At 41.5% G+C, this 17,668-nt stretch overlaps 2 protein-coding genes across 2 annotated transcripts in view; both read left to right on the forward strand.

Moving 5' to 3' along the window:
* LOC135210138 (dynein intermediate chain 3, ciliary-like) overlaps positions 1 to 17,668 on the forward strand; it is a 131,695-nt gene that overhangs the window by 28,072 nt on the left and 85,955 nt on the right. The gene's annotated exons all lie outside the window — the stretch shown is intronic.
* Positions 1 to 17,668, forward strand: part of LOC135209911 (raf homolog serine/threonine-protein kinase Raf-like) — a 54,388-nt gene that overhangs the window by 5,603 nt on the left and 31,117 nt on the right. The window contains exons 3-5 of the mRNA XM_064242651.1: positions 1,837 to 2,035; positions 2,266 to 2,471; positions 11,434 to 11,538. Coding sequence (XP_064098721.1) covers positions 1,837 to 2,035; positions 2,266 to 2,471; positions 11,434 to 11,538 — 510 coding nt within the window. The remainder of the gene's footprint in view (positions 1 to 1,836; positions 2,036 to 2,265; positions 2,472 to 11,433; positions 11,539 to 17,668) is intronic.

Raw genomic sequence — 17,668 nt, forward strand, 5'->3', positions numbered from 1 at the left:
AGCTTGAGCTACCACCCTTTTTACTTCTTTGTTTCTTTCTCTTAATCTTTCTCTGTCCCCCTCCAGGTGTGACTCTTCAAATCTCCTCTTTGCCTCCCTTTTACCCTTCACCACTTCCCCTGCCTCCTCCCCCGCCACCAGCTCTCCTTTTCCTCCCATACTATTCCAGAGGTTTCCCCTAGTATCTCCTTTCCATGTCTTCTAATCACTGATGCATTATACCTCCACCATTCTCCCACATCTTCAATTCCCAGATCAACCTCTCCCAGCACTTTTCTAAACTCCCTCTTCTTATCATTATCCCTCCCTAACAATTTATACCACTTGATTTTCTTTACCCCATTTGTTTTTTTCTTTTCTCTATTCATCTTCAAATCCATACAAAGGAGCCTATGTTGGGGGGCCACATGGTCACCTGGGACAACTTTACAGTTCCTAACTTCCACCAGTGTTGATCTATTGTAAAGGAGGTAATCTATTTGTGTGCATCTACCGCCACTCCTGTATATTATCAAGTGCTCCCTCTTCCTTTTGAAGAACATGTTCACTATTGCCATATCAAAAGACAATGCAAAGTCTACTATACTCTCTCCTGGGTTTCTCTCCCAGATCCCATGTCCTCCATGCACACATTCAATTACATTATTTTCATTTCCGACATGTCCATTAAAGTTTGCCCCCACTACAATTCTCTCCTGCTCTTCCAGTTCTTGCATTACCTCATTCATTTTGTTCCAAAATCTGCTCTTTTCTTCCTCTGTACAGCCCACTTTTGGAGCATAAGCACTAATAATGTTCATTGTTTCTCGTCCATAACATATCTTCACTCATAATGCTGTCATTCTTTCTACTCACTTCTGTCACTGCATTCTTCATTTCCCCCTACAGCACTACACCAACGCCATTCCTACCCTGCTCATTTGCTCCACTATAGATTAGCTTGTAGCCATCCCCCAGTTCTTTGATTTTATTACCCTTCCATCGAGTTTCCTGCACACAAAATATCCACTCTTTATCCTCATCAACTCTGCCATCTCTCTTCCTCTTCCTGTCATAGACCCGATATTGAGCTGGCCTATTCTGATCGCATTTAGAGCTTGCTTCTTAAGCTGCACCCACTCATGATGCAGTAGCCCTCGCCTTGTCACAGAGTTAGGGCGATGTGTCTGCGTTGTTTATGGAGTCTGTCCTAGCACTATTCTCATCAATATCACGACTCATTTCATTGGTTCTGCTTATTTATCTGGGCTTGGGACCAGCACCCGTTGAGGCTGGCTTGCCCCCCGAGGTGGCTAGATTGTATTTACTGTATGTGTAATAACTTGAAAATCAAGCAGATGAATAAAGGTATACGTAATCATCTAACCATTACTGATGACATTCAAGCTGCAGTGATAGAATGAACAATAAGTGATTAAAAACCTGTAGTTTGGGTAAAGATATCTACCTCAAGTTGATTAAATTTTTTGTTGATTGTTAGTCCTCAACCAGCATTTTTTTTATCTAAAATGTTTTGCATGAGATATGGCTGTGTGTTTTGAAGAAAATAATAATTGATTTAATGTGAATGTAATCTGAGGCTCTTAGCCTATATGACTGAGGATCTGTTGTTATTAATTGTAGGAAACTGTCATTTTCCATTTTCTGATGGTGGTGGTGATAAAATGCTGCCCTTAACTTAGAAACATGTGCTAACTTTTTCTTGGTCTACAGTTCTTTATACCTTACACGTAGAGGTTTTCTTCCTCCAGAAAGTATTGTAGATGTTCCATGCTAAATTATATATATATGTTAGGGGTCATAGCAGTAATATGAATTTTTATATTTATTTTTCAGGAATATAATGAGTTGACTGGAAAATTGCACAGGTTTGAGGCAAAAGAACAAGAAATTCTTGAACGACTTAATCAACAGCAGGCAAATTCTGAAAATGCACCCCAAACAAATGGTTGCCATGAAGATCTTTCTGAGGCTACCCAACCTGTTTCATCTGAGGATGGTGAAGCAAACTTTCAAGTTTCTTCCCAAATGCCCAGTAGGTTTTGCTTTATAGTTAGCTACAATATTTTGTTGTATATGATGTTGCATGTTTGTGGGAACTGATATTATTTTGTTATTTTTTGACAGAAAGCTAATAGAGATACTATAATTCATTAGTAAAACAGTAACTGTGGTTAAGATTTATTTTCATGTTTGGACACCAAAAAATGCTGACAATCCAGAGTCCTAATAATGGTTGGATTTATATATGAAATTTATTTTCAGGCAGTAATGGTGCTTGGGAAGAGGTGACTAGATCAACTCCACAGTCTCCATTAAGGTCTGTTGTTAGAGCACATTTACCAAACAAACAAAGAACAACAGTTCAGGTGCAGCCTGGGCGAACTCTAAGGGATGCTTTGGCCAAAGCTCTTAGCTTTCGCAAGTTGTCACCTGATGTATGCATTGTGTATAGGAAAACAAATCCAAAGGTAAATAGAAATTAACTTTTATTTTTTAATTATGCTGGTTTAAATCTGAAAGTAGATTATGTGACTTAATTTATTTTGAGAGTTATACTTATATGAAAAATAAAATTAAAGGAAATCCTGAATATCTTCGCTGGTCTTGATGAAAAATAAATGTTCTTGTAATGGTTATATTAATTTTTGGCTGCAGGGGACAATCCATGATTTTTTTTGTGTGTGCTTCACTTCAGCCAAGGATTATTGAAGATTATTTGGATTCTTATACAATATTGATTAATCACAGGAGTAATAAATGATATTGTTCAGTGGATTATATATACAGTAGTACCTCGTACTTCAAACTTAATCCGTTCCAGAAGGCTGTTCGAAGTATGATTTGTTCGAAATATGAAACAAATATCCCCATAAGAAATTAGGGGAATCAGGAAAATTCATTCCAGCCAACCCAAAAAGTTCCCCTTTTCACATTTTTTCTAATATTAGTGTTCAAAAGTTAAATTAAGAGTGTAAAGTAATGAAACAGGACGAGATAAAATAACTTTTTGTACATGGAACTTACCCAGCAGATATATACTTAGCTATAGACTCCGTCGTCCCCGACAGAAATTCGAATTTCGCGGCACACGCTGCAGGTAGGTCAGGTGATCTACCGCCCCTGCCGCTGGGTGGCAGGAATAGGAACGATTACCGTTCTAGAACCAGATTTTCTCTGTCGCGGTAGTGTCAACATACGTTGTTGCTACCTCCTGACTTGATTTTCGTTTTTTCATCGCCATCGACCTTCTGGGCTGTCTTTTGCAGGGAAGTACTGGGTCTTTGGTTTGGCATACGCTTTTATTAACTTTTAATGAATTTGGCTTCGAAATTTCGAAGAATATATTACGTGAAACTACCGAATTTTTCGGTAGACACTTATATTTTGCAATAAGGGAAATATTGATATTTTTTTTTTTTTCACTATTACGTGTATAAGTGTTAGAACTTGATGAAGGAAATATAAGATCTAACTTCCTACTTTAGGAAGTCAGAAAGCATATAACTAGATACGCTTCCTTTAGAAGCTTTAAGAGCTCTCGTACTAACGAGCAGTTAGAGTATTGACAATTCTAGTAGTTGTTGCATCCTCATCACCTTCTTACTCCACAGAATCTACAAATTCATATGTGCAAATTTGAAGATAAATGGATGGAGCTCAAAAGGCGAGCTCTAAAAAGGTAAGAAGTGAATATAGTGTTCCCAGTGCAGTGGAGGGTGCGTCTGATCGGCTCCGTAGCGCTTCCAGTCCTAGACCTCTTCCAAACTCCCAGACCCAGTGGAGGAGGAAAGTCGACAGCCGCAGGAAGGTTAGGGAGAACCCCACCGGTCAGGCGTCCCCTCGGCAGGTTCTGTAGAACGTCCCAGACTGCCAAGGATAGCCATTGATAAGGCATCCTTAAAAAAGTGCGTCTCTTCATCTTACATCCGAAAAGACGAAGAATGTATGTTTGGAGTGATCTAGCGCGTTCTCTGAAAACTAAGAGAACACTGAGCAAGAGCCAGCCGCTGCCATGAAGCCGCGTTCCAGCAAGCTAGCGTGAGGTACGTTCCTATAGCCAGCAGCGAGGCGCGTTCCAGCTAACAGACTAGCGCGAGCCGCGTTCCTACAACCAAACGCGAGCCGCGTTCCTACAACCAAACGCGAGCCGCGTTCTAGAAAATTTTTCTTGGCGCAAGGCGCCTTCAAAGAGACGAAGCGCCAGCCTGGCGCAAATTGCGCCAGAAAAACAGACGGCTAGAGCAAGGAGCCTTACAGTAGAGTGGCAATCAGAACGATCCTTCCATTGAACGTTTCCGGGCAAGAGGCTCTTTCTAAAAGGGGTCTAGTAGGCGCACGGGACCTTCCACGCAAGCGGAACGTTCCAGGAGCGAGTCTCCTTTCTAGCGTGCGGAACATTCCAGGCGCTAGGTGCAAGGATCCAGGCGCCAGAATATCCTTTCTCTATCTGCCTCGGAGGGAAAGAAGGTAGTAGAGTATCTGCTGTATGAGAATACGATACGGCAAATCATAAGCACATACCGTAGTTACTTCTTTGCTGAGCAACTCAATTACCAGTATCCTTCAGGAATTTCCTAGGAAGGACTACGCTTAAAGGGATTGTTAAGACAACACCTACTTAGCTTCTAGATTTATCGAAGTCTTGTTTCGCTTAGATATGCATTATAAGAACTTCCTGAAGTTCGATAATAATGTTATAAGATTCCTTTATTAAATGGAGTAGCTGGCAACTCTGGAAGAGTAAGGCCAGTCGGCTAACGAGACTGCTATCGCTTAGGCACCAACGCAGTATCATGTAGGTGTCGGGTCATGAGTGGGCGGTAACATATGTCTCTCCTGCGGGATGGAATGAATAACCGTGTCTCTCCCCTACAATCGTGGTTTTAGCCTCGGATTGAGGGGATAGTTAAGCAAACATAAATAAAATATTGTCTGCCTTTTGCTAAGAAGCTTTCAATAAGAAAGATATTACATTCAATGCTGTTTACCGTAGGTAACATTTTTAAAGGATTCTAATGCAGCGAAACTCTATATTGTATAATGCTCTCATGCTTACGAAAGCATGGCTTATTAGAGTACATGCTTAGTGAGAAGATGAATGTAGTAGAGAATTCACTTTAAGACTACGGTATGGTCAAGTCTTATGCACATACCGAGGTTAACTACAGAATTCCTAGTATCCTTACAAAGGTTTCCTAGATTAATGCTGTTTACCACAATGTGACAGTATTATAAAGGATTCTAATAGGACGGTAGCGCGATATATATAATTCTCTCATCCTTTCGAGAAACGCACACAACCTTTTTTTTAAATTCGGATATTGCTCAAGGAGAAGTTGGGTGAGTCGGATGGGAAACATTCTCTTAGTGGCAGAAGTTTGTTTGCCCTGAATGGACTATACCTACGTATATAAAAGTTTTTTCCCACTAAGAACGGAATTTTAACATGTGAAGGATGTCGGGTACCATAAAGGCATAGATGTTATGGCACATAACAACCTAAAAAGAACTAGAAGGAAGCGCCAGCTGGCGCAAATTGTGCCAGAAGCACCATCCAAGATATTTTCTCGTTTTAGCGAGTTATTAACCTAAGAGTCCAGTAGCCTCTCGGACAGCAGGCTCGGTAACGGCAAGATTCGTTCCTGATTTCGTTACCCATTTAATCGAAAAGGGTCGCTTACAAGGAATGATGAAATTATTTATTTAATCACTTAGGCCAATTCCACGACTCTCTCATATCGCAAAGAGCATCGAGAATCTCTTTTTTCGCCCCGGTTCGCGTTAACAAAGAGAACCTATTTGGGAACAGACACGGAACGTAACGATCCTTAAGAGGTTCGATGCAAGATTTTGCATGTCCGTGAGAACCTTCTCGATCGAAGATAATAACTGTTAACATATGTCTAAACATTTATTGAAAAGAGTTGTGAGAACCTGCGGAAAGTCTTCTTCATAGATCTCTTTGTAAGGTAGAAGACGAACAGGCTTCCTTTAGACTGCTTCTTTTTCCTCGAACCAAGAGAGGTAGCAATATAAGACATCTTTAAATTTAAAGAAGGGGAATAAACTTTAGCCTTATTTTTTCCCTAGTTATAAATTCTTAACAGATATTAAGATAATTGGGCGTCAAAGGAAGAGAGGATGTATGCCCTCATTTTGGCCTTAGAGAGGTTGGATTCACAGAAGTCACGTTCTTCTCACAGCATGTTTCGTAAGGCTTTTCCAAGAGTATCTGGATATTCTATCAGAATCTATTATAAATAGACCTATAAAACCTCTCCACTCTGAGTCTGTCCGCGTGCAGACTGACCAGAAGTGGACATGAATGAGAGGTTTTTTCAAGGAAATGACAATAGTCATGCTAAGACATAGAATTGCTGCAGATCGTGCTAGATGGAATGAGGAAAAACTGTCCAATCTTCCGATACCTCTGTGAACCACATAGCGAGGTTTTTTCTTCACTTTCAGAGGGAAGAATCACCTATGTATATATCTGCTATCAAAGAACGCAGTAAAGGCCATACTCTGTCTCTACAAAGGGAATTAGAGATAACAGAGGATTAAGATCTTCGGGATCTTATACGATACCGCAATACGACAAGAGTAGGATATCATGTACTTCGAATGGGATTTTTTTTTTGTGGCCACAGATTCCGTGTTCCGACAAAATGGAACTGCTCCTCATCTAACTTCTTTGAGGAAGTTTATGAAGGAATTCTTTGTTTCTCTTAACCCTAAACGACCAAGAAGACAAGTGAATTTTTTGTGCATTGGAATCTCGCATCAGATTCAATGGAGACTCGGCAATGGGTTCTTGCCAGCATAGTATGTCTGGCAAAAGAAATAAATCCCTCTATTCCTGACGCAACGCTTTCAGAGAGAAGTTTAGTTGCCCAGGCAGGGTACTTACATTTTCATCTACAGAAGAAGAGATGGTTTAAACGTTTGCGATCAGAGTCTTCGGGGTGCGATGAGGGCTCAAAATGCTTCCCAGAAGGTATTCAGAAGGATACAATAAGAGCTAGAAATCAGGGTTCCGCCCAATTTCAGCTCAGAGTCTCCTTCGACTTCCAGATCCTGACTCCTTCCCTTCCTTCGGGCAAGGATAGGGAAGATTCTGCAACGAGGAACCTCATCAACATGTAAGAAGAGATCTCGTTAGCAAAAGAAGTGTTCACGAAGGATCCTCCTCGGAGGAAGACTCTTCTCTCTCGTGTTGTTAGATATCCTGTCGTCTACTGGGTGTAGCCTGACTAAAATCACCTCCCCTTGCAGGGCAAAAGCTCAAAGGGGAAGAATTTCTTCCACCCTTCTCCAGTCTCCTGATAAACTATGTGGTTGTTCAGGACTCTCGGACAATGTAGCGCCAGCCAAGCGCCAAATGCCAATACAGGCGAAAAACGCCAAAGGCGGACAGTTCCAAGGAACTCTGTCATGGTCGGATACTGAGAAGGAGCGGGCCTCCAACCTGGCGCAAATGCGCCAGAGGCGAACAAATCGGACAGATATAAGTGTGTCCGATGTGGACATCGTCAGACAGCCTAGAGACTCTTCCAAGCTCGAAGCTCCAGCAAGTGTGGAGGAGCCAAGCCAGGCGCGAGGCGCCAGCCAGGCTCTAGGAGCCAGCCAGGCTCTAGGAGCCAGCCCAGGCTCTAGGATCAACCAGGCTCTAGGTACCAACCAGGCTCTAGGAGCCAACAGGCTCCTAGGAGCCAGCCAGGCTCTAGGAGCCAGCAGGGCTCTAGGAGCCAGCCAGGCTCTAGGAGCCAGCCAGGCTCTAGGAGCCAACCCCCCCACAGGCTAGGGCCAGCCAGGCTCTAGGAGCCAGCCAGGCTCTAGGGAGCCAGCCAGGCTCTAGAAGCCAGCAGGCGCCATCCAGGTGCAGGCTCCTTCAAGGCTAGGCTCCAGTCAGGATTGAGGATCCATCCAGACGCAAGGCTCCTTCCAGTAAAGAGAAACCTAAAGCTCTGTCATGTAAGAGGGCTAGTCCCCATTGATATGATACAGGTAAGGCTCTGCCATGTAAGTGGGTCAGCCCCCATTGGCACGATCCGAGAAGGCTCTGTCGTGTAAGCGGGCTAGCCCCCATTGACATGATACCAGAGGGTTTGTCAGTCATAGGTCCCTACCTCGCTGAAACTCTTGAGGCATCAGACTCATGACAGTAATCATGAAGTCTTCTGCCAGGCTCCAGGTGCCTTCCAGGCGCAAGGCACCAGCCAGACGCAAGGCTCCAGCCAGGCGCGAGGCGCTAGCCAGGAAGGAGGAGCCAATCAGGCACCAGCCAGGCGCAAGGCGCCATCTAGGCGCGAGGCTCCAGCCAGGCTCTAGGCTCCAGCCAGGCGCGAGGCGCTAGGCGCCTGCCAAGCGCTAGCCAGGCTCCAGGCTTCACCCAGAAGAGATCTATATCAAAGAACGCCCTGGCCTTCTTTGAGACATTGTGATCTCCTAAGCACTTGATAAGTGCATTGATGATTCCTTCAAACAGCTGAGAATTAAAAGCGCATGAAGTGCGAGCTTTTCCGAATTCTTGTTCTTTTTTCCCTAACAATATGTCATAAGGACATATTAGCTGTCACATACGGGAGATGCAACTCTGTGTTGACTTCCATTATCCGAAGGATGTCAAGATAACCTTCGAGGGATCCTTCTCTCTTGGTTGATACGTGTCTGCGGATACATTGCTGGGATAGGGAGCAGATACTGATCCTTAACTAGTGAGTTAAATTTTATTTAACGTCGTGTTTTTTCTTTGGGTTGTTTGAAAGGAGTTTGTAGATAACTCTTTTCAACTTAAGCACTAACCCTCGTGTTAGGACAGGTGATCGGGATCGGTGTTGTGCTCCTTAATTATGCCACTAGGCATAGGCATATTGTCATGTAAGAGGCTCTGCGAGTAAATGGATAAGACCCCATCGACAGACCCACAAGAACTCTTAGCCATAGGTCACATCCTCGCTGAGGCTCTTGAGGCGAAGCAGATTCCTAGGCATTAGCCATGGAGGCTTCGCCTGATCAAGTAGGAACCAAGGTTTTATTTATTTATTACCTACAAAAGTAGTTGTTTTACCTGTCTATTCAGTAAATAGTTGTCTCTTTCCCACCACCAAGGGTGTCAATCAGCTAAGTATATATCTGCTGGGTAAGTTCCATGTACAAAAATGATATTGTTAAGATACAATAAAGTTTTGTACATACTTACCTGGCAGATATATACGATTGATGGCCCACCCAACCTCCCCTCAGGAGACAGGTGGAAGAGAAAATCTGGTTCTAGAACGGTAATCGTTCCTATTCCTGCCACCCAGCGGCAGGGGCGGTAGATCACCTGACCTACCTGCATGCAGAAGCTGAAAGCGGCACTAGTTTGTTTATTACAGAGCTGAGTTACTTTTACAGTAGTAAAAAAATCATAAAAAGCAATTATCTCTAGATTGGTATTTTACCGTAACAAAAATAAAAGTGATTTGGGCAGATCGAGTGCAAGTGAAAGAAATGGGCAAATAATCATCCCAGATTAGCTGATAAGTCAATGGGAAGCAGAGCCGTTTCTCTCTCTCTCTCTCTCTCTCTCTCTCTCTCTCTCTCTCTCTCTCTCTCTCTCTCTCTTCTCAGCGCACTGAACACTGACTCGAGCAAGCGTTTTTGTTTTTTTTCTTACTGTATTGCATTCGTTTTCATGTTTTATCATTTTGTTTAATTTATTGTGAAATATTTTTTATGTGAATTGGTACTGCTTTTACGTACATATTATAGTATAGGTTTTACTCTGTCTCTTCTCTCCTCAACAATACCACGACTCACGATAACTTAAAATCATTCTTTCATTATTCCTAAAAAATATAAATGCAACCTCCCTCTACCTCAAGTTAGCTGTGTATCACTGCAATAACGAATGATTTTGTTAATCATTTATGCTAAATTTTATTGTGAAAAGCTTTGTTCTTTCATTTACTATTTTGTTAATATTTTTCAACTAGACCGTCTCACTCGGCACACCGAACACTGGCTCAATTATGACTTTTTTTCTTTTTTTATATATTGCATTAAATTGTTTTCATATTTTATCATTGCGTTAAATTTATTGAGAAATTCCCTTTTTATGTGAATTGTTATTGCTTTTATATACATACAGTAATATTTTAACTCTTCTTCTCTCCTCAACATATCAACGCTCTCTCATTCAGTCTCAAGTCAGCTGGGTGTGACGTCACTATGGTTATCTACTATTTTATATGGCGTTTATGCTAAATGTTATATTGAAAGCTAAATTTTATATTAAATGCTTTATATTTATGTATTTTGTCGAATGTTGTTATCATTAAACTATATACTATTGTAAATAAAAAAAAAATTAATACAGTTTAACTTGTAAGACTCAGTAGGCCGTCAAATACAAGTATAAACTAGATAATCAGTCAGTTCAATGTACGAGCATTTGTTTGACAAATGATACAAAATGTTCTCAAAAATGTTGTTAGAAAAACGGAAAGTTTGACATATGAAATGTTCAACAAACGAGGTACCACTGTACTAATTCCACTTTGCAAATGCAAAATATAATACTGTATGTGTAATGGATTTCCATTGGTCCCTTTATAATGATAATGCTTACTACATCTTTTGCATCTTTGAAAGTTTGCATGTTGATGATTATCTGTACTTGTAGTCAGGTTTCTCACACAAATCATGAGTCATGAATTAAGTTTTCCCTTTGAGCCCCTCTGTCTAACTTTTCTCTTCCAAAGCCCAAGAAAATGTGATGAATGAGTGATCATTGGAATCTTCTGATGATTTTTACACAGTAGCTACCATTTATTTTTATGTCTTAGTAAAAAATTAGCAGCATTTATGGACATAAGAAGACTATGGATGTGGGCGATATGGATGATATATTTGTATTAAAAACTAATGAATTTCAAGTAGAAAACAAAAATGGTGAAGGCCTATGTCATTGAAGGTGAGAATAATAAATGAAAGTCTCAGAAGGAGTGAAGAGACAGAGGGAATTGTTGAAAACAATTACACATTACCCACAACAAATCACAAATATTTGAGGAATGTGATTGTCTGACAGGAGGAATCAAAGGAAGGTTGGTGAGAGGAAAACAGTGGAAGAAGTATATAAATGGAATAGGGAAATTGCCTGAGGGGAGAACATTTTGTCGAGTTGATATAGATGACAAGAACCGAAAATAGATTGGAAGCTCATGATTGCCAATGTCCTGGGAGACATGTCACAGTGACATGGAGTAGTTCGTAGGAACTGGGCTATCAAAGTGGGAGTCATTGTAAATATAATTATAGTAGACTGACCATAATTTAATCAAGGTAATTGGCACTGTATTTCATGTTCTTGATCACCAAAGTACTATTGCTATACCAAAGAGCATGTCTATTTAATTTCAAATGTATGTATTTGTTGTTCAGGTGCGTATGTCCTGGGATGCGGACATCGCTCTTTTGGAGGGTGAAGAAATTGTTGTTGAGGTTTTGGAGAAGTTTCCTGTTACAACCTCTATCTCTCATAATTTTGTAAGTATTGAATATTTTGCTTTTAAGTCTTGTAATACAATTCAGTAGTTCATGATTATTGAATGGTGTGGATGATTGCCATATTTCAGAAAGTCACTGTTACCAAATGTTCCACCAAATGTTACAAATATTTAAAGCTTGGCAACCCTGATGAAAATTAATAATTTTATGTATGCAACTTACTAAGTAGTTACATAGCTATAGTCTCTAAACTGGTTGGCAGCTATAATTGTGAAAATTCGCTGTAGCACTATATTGTTTTGGCTAGTTGACACCCCCCCACCTATTACCAGGGCTGAGAGGAACCAACTCGGCACCGGTTTTCAGTTGTTTCTGCCGGCTGGTGCTGTTAACAGCTAATTCAGTAGCAGCAGGAATTTTGTGAATTGGTTACTTCTTTTTGATAGCTGTGGATGTTTAGTGAAGTGCTCTGTTGAATTTGGTAGCCTTTTTGGCAAGCATATTTAGCTATTGTTTGGAGTTTGACAAAATAGTTAAATTTTTGCTTTGGTGCGAGCTAGCAAGTATTAGGCATGTCCAATGAAGGCTCTCATAGTAACAGTTATTGCAGCAAAGGCTGCAATACTACGCTCATTAAGGCCTGTTATGACCTGCATTCAATTTGTATTGAGTGTAAGGGTCAATCTTGCACACCAACTTTGACTTGTGAGGAATGTGTTGATTGGGATGAAAAAAAATGGAAGGCCTTAACTAGCCATTTGAGTAAGTTAGAAAAAGACAGAAAGAGAAAGGGTGCTTCTAGAGCAAACACTAAGAAACAGTTAGATAGTCAGGATATAGCTGCTGATACTGTCTCTCCTTCCTCTTCTGTTCAACCTTCCCCCTCTCTAAAGCAACCTAATCCTAACGTTGACTCTAGCACCCTAACCCGATGCCGTTGCCAGCCTTGAAGCACAAGTAAACCTAAAATTCCTTATTATGTTACATGATGGAGACTTTAGGAGTGTCTTTTAAGACGCTAATGAAGAAGGTAGGTAATAAAGTGACTGCCAGTGATAGTGTTGTGGAGGTGGCTGTTTGTCCTGCTGATTCTCCTAGGCAAAGGTCCTTTTCAAATCCCCCAGCCCCTGAGAGGAGTCACACTGGTAGCCCAAGGGAGGTCAGTGGGGTCTGCCCACGAGCAGTCGCTCTCTCTGTTGAAAGGTCCCAGACCGTAACAGAGCACCATTGGAAAGGTGCCTCTAAGGAGCCTTGACTTTTGGAGCAGGTCAGACTCCAAGGAGTCTTCCCCCAGATGCCAATGGCATTTTGTACGCGAGTTATGTCCACTGAAAAGGAGGACTCGTAACGTACAGTAATACCCCAAACTTAAGCAAGGTCAGGTTCCATACTCTCATGCGCAAGGGAAAGTTTCGAGTAAGTTTGGCACAGTCTCTAAAAATGCTGAACACTGAATGTGACCCTAATCATGCTTCCTAAATATTAAGCTAACTTGTAGATGAAATTAAATCGCTGTAATTTTATTTAAATGTTAGCTTAATACATTACCCATAAAAAGAGAAATAAATGGTGGGCAAAAATATAGGAGTGTGTGAAGATTACATACGTACAACATAGTTCTCTCTTCTTTCCCCCTTCCAACCAACCAATCTATTTTTAGAAGTCTTCTCAAACACTTTTAAGAAATTCTTTATTCTGTCTCTTTCTCTTTGTTTTAGAAATTTCTTTTCATAAACAAACAGTGCTTTTTATTTGGACTAATACAACTCTTAATTATGAATCTGTTTTAGAACAGGCATTTACAGTTCTAGAAGGTAAAGGTAAAAATAAATCTATTAAAAATTATGTACGCTACTGCTAACTACGAGAGAGTAGTCTTTACGAAAGTATTTAGCTAACTTTTAAATGAAATTAAAGTTACTGTAATTCCCTTTAAAAGTTAGCTTAATACATTACCCTTAAAAAAAGAAATAAATGGTTGGTAAGAATAGAGGAGCGTGTGAAGATTACATATGCGGAGATAGACAGAGAGAGAGAGAGAGAATTATGTAAAAGTCAATGTGATCGCTAATCTGGCAACACTCTCCCTCCTGTCACATTACTTGACATATTCAAAAGCTCTGGACTTAGAGCTTTTGATGGAGTTAAAAAGAAAGATGAAGGGAAACAATTCTCTCATCTCAGTAAGAGAGATATAGAGAAGAGCTGTTCTTACTTAAAAGTGAAATGGAAAGGTTAGTTCTTTAAAATACTATCATGTATCTTGAAAACTTATATGAATTACATAAAAAAAAAATTGTTCAACGCCTTTGCAAGGTTTCTCCAGGATTCAAAAATGTTGCATTTGCATTTGCATCTGTGAAATGATAATTAGTTAGGTTCCAATGAAAAGTTTTTGCTGTTGTGATTTTGCGCAACTCAAATCGTGTAAGATTACTGTAGCGCCTTCTCCTGTCCCCCTTAAGAAGACTAATGTTTTACAAAAAGACAAGCATCCTTCTTGTTACTTCTGGGACAGTCCAGAGCTTTTTTCCCCAAGATGCTAGCCTTCCTCAAGGGAAAGGTAAATCTCATTCCTCGGTGAGGAAGTAGTCCTCTGGAATCCAGTCTGAAGAGGTAGCACAAAGGAAAAGTTCCGAGTGTGTTGCCAGCTCTTTATCCTCCCGTGCTTCCCTCACCATATCCTTCCTCTGCTATCACCTCCGGCTCCAAGAAACGGTTTCCACCTGAGTGTCTGTTGGCGCATGTGCAACCTTCTTGTATGGAGGAAGGTATTGTGTGTCCTTCAATAGTTGTAGGGATTCAGGAGTGCCTATTGATGCAGAAGCGCTCATTGGCGCAGGAGTGTCCATTGGTGCAGGAGCGCCCATTGGTGCAGGAGACTTCTAGATCAATCCTTGGTGTGCTCTAGTTCTCTGGTATTGCAACCAGTGGTTTTTCAAGAGAGGGTTTTGGCCCCAGAGCATCCATTGGCGCCACAAGCGGCACCCATCGGTATCCTTGAAACAACCAACTGCTACAGTATTTAGAAATTCAATGATTTCGGATCCTTCCATTGCGGCAATTCAAAATAAGCTTGATAGTATCACTGGCTTTATGAAAACTTCGACTCCTCCTGCTCAACCTCAAACTACTGTGTCCCCAGTTTTGATAGAGATGATGAAGAGGAGGAAGAGGATAAGTGGACTCCTCCCACAGCATATAAATCGCTCCTTCGCTACTTTTAGCAAATTTCTCAGACTTTTTCACCTACGGCTCCGACTTCACCAGAATCCTCTTATATGAAAGATAATCAGTCAGACTCATCAAAATTACCTAAACTAGTCCTTTCCTTTTGTGCTTGCAAAGTCTTTGGCTTCCGGATAAGACGGATCAGGGGAAAGTTAATTTTAACTTTCCTCCTTCTTGCCTTTCCACAAGGAGGCACTTGTGTTACAAGACCAGAGAGGCTCTCTCTTTTAATTCAGCCAAAAAAAATGTTTTTAGTAAGGTGGTCCAGTTCTGATGCTGAAAACATTTTTTTTGCCAAATTAAAAGCCTTCCTCCTGGCTGAATCAATAAGACCGGAAAAGTCCCCCGGGGCAGAGGCAGAAACACCAGAAGAGAGAGCCTCCCCGGCCTAGTAACACAAGTGCCTCCTTGTGGAAAGGCGAGAAGGAGGGAAGTTAAAATTAACTTTCCCTTGATCCTTCCTATATGGAAACCAAAGATTAATATCTTTCAAGACTTTGCGAGCACAAAAGGAATTGGGTAGGGGGAGCCCTGTGTCAGAAGATCAAGGCATGCTCCTCTTTAGATGAAGAAACTTTCTTTGACATTTGAGGTGCTATTTCTTGCCTTGATTTACTTTATGCATTCTTAAAAAGAGAAAAATTTGGTGTTCGTTCACCACTAAAGGTGTTTCTCTGGGTTTCTCAGGCACAGAGGTCTGCCTTATTTATTCTCCTCTGAATAGCAGCCACCTCTTCCCAGAGGGCACTGTAGTTCAAGTTTCTTCTGAGCTTCAGAAGAAATCCACCCAGGATTTACTCTCGCAATCAACTGAACGTCCTCGTGATCCATCTCCCAGTTTGTGCCTCTTGCCAGCTATGCACGCGTAGCCCTTTCATGGCAGGGGAGTATCTAGATCCTTCCTTAGATCTAGGGGGAGAGCTTGTTTCAGCCTTAGAGCAATTAAGAAGTCTGCAACAAAAAGTGAACGTTAGTCCTTCGTGAACCAGTAGGGGCGAAGCTCCGCCAGTTCTGGAGAAATTGGGAAGTAAGAGAGGCGAAACCATGGATTGTCAAAGTTTTGAGAGAGGGCTACATGATCCCTTTCGAGAGAACTCTGCCATTGTCCAGCTCTCTGATAAATTTGTCGGCCTACTCAGAAGGTTCAGACAAATTCGTTGCCCTTTCGGAGGAAGTTTCGTCTCTCCTAAAGAAAAAGGCTATAGAGCTAGTAACATCCACTTACTCCAGGGTTCTACAATTGGCTTTTTTAGTCCTCAGGGCCTTGGGGGGTTGGAGACCAGTGCTAGATGTAAGCTCCCTGAATCTGTTATTAAGGAAAACAAGATTCAGACTGTTTTGGCATCCATTCGTCAGGGGGATTGGATGATTTCCATCGGTGTAGAAGACGCTTACTACCATATCCCAGTACAGGAATCAAAGAAATTTCCCCAATTCGTTTTCAGAAACAGTGTTCCAATTCAGAGCTCTGTGTTTTGGGCTGTCAACAGCCCTGCAAGTATTTACTCGAGTACTTTCTGCCACCGTAAAGTGGCTGCATCTAGTCAGGATTCGAGTGTCCCTTTATCTTGACGACTGGCTCCTTCACTCCCAGACTCAAAAGAAGTGCACGGGGGACAAGTAGAGGGCAAGTCTATTAGCAAAAGAATAGTCTATTTGGGGATGAGGATTGACTCTGTGACTTTTTGGGCTTTTCCATCCCTTCAAAGGGTGGATGGAATCATGTATCCACGCAGTGAACCATTGTTCTGTCTCTTCAGAAGTGCTCAGCGAAGGAGTGGATGAGCCTTCTGGGCACGCTTTCTTTGATAGAGCAATTTATAACTTTCCTCAAGGTGAATTGGGATAGGAAGAAGTTCCCAGATTCGTTTTTATTCCAGATAATGAACGAAATCAAGGAGGACCTGTCTGATCTTGGTTGGGGAACTCACATAGGAGACAGGCAAGTCTCAGGAATGTGGAACACTCATCAGAGAAAGTGGCACATCACTCTAAAGGAGCTGACAACAATCCACTGGGGTTTGTTGGAGTTTGCAGATTTGGTTTGCAACAAAATAGTGACTGTCTATTCGGACAACACAACAGCTCTTTCGTACATTACGAAACGGGGAGGAACCAACTCGTTCTCTGTCTGCCAGGCAGCAAGAGACCACCTTCTTTGGGCAAATTGAAATCAAACTAGAATTTCTACAAGATTAATCCAAGGGAAATTCAGTGTCCTAATGGAAGAATTGAGCCTCAAAAAGCAGGTCCTTCCCACAGAGTGGATGTTGAACCCGATAGTCTGCCTCGATTTGTGGAAACTTTGGAACAAACCAATTTTGGATTTGTTTGTCACATCAAGGAACAATCGTCTTCCACTGTATTGCTCGCCAGCACCAGATCCTCATGCATGGGTGATGGATGCTATGTTGTGGACTGTTGGACAGGGACCTTTATCCCTTCCCACCATTCAAGATGGTGAGGGAGATCATCAGCAAATTCAGGTCACTTCGGAATCTTTCGTTGATCCTCATTGCTCCATTTTCGCCAGCTCAAAGAATGGTTTCCGGATCTACTAGAGCTCCCGGTAGATTTCCCAAGGTTACTACCACAGAGGAACAATCTAATTAGACAGCCCCACTTCAGGAGGTTCTATCATAATCTCTCCGCTCTGCCCGTGACTGTTTACAGACTGTCTGACACCTCGTACGAGCAAAAGGTTTTTCCAAATCAAGCTGCAACAGCTATTGCTCAATGCAGGAGAAAATCATCTAATGAACTATACCAGGCAAAGTGGGGTATTTTCCAATCATGGTGTAAAGAAAATAAAAGCTCTTCTGCTACCTCTGTAGCAGAAATTGCAGATTCCTTTTGTACCTGAGGTCTTCCAGAAACCTTTCGATCTCAACTATCAGAGGTTATAAGTCAATGTTGGGATCAGTATTTATACAAATAG

The sequence above is a fragment of the Macrobrachium nipponense genome, chromosome 39 (genome assembly GCF_015104395.2).
Source record: "Macrobrachium nipponense isolate FS-2020 chromosome 39, ASM1510439v2, whole genome shotgun sequence".
NCBI classification, from domain to species: domain Eukaryota; kingdom Metazoa; phylum Arthropoda; class Malacostraca; order Decapoda; family Palaemonidae; genus Macrobrachium; species Macrobrachium nipponense.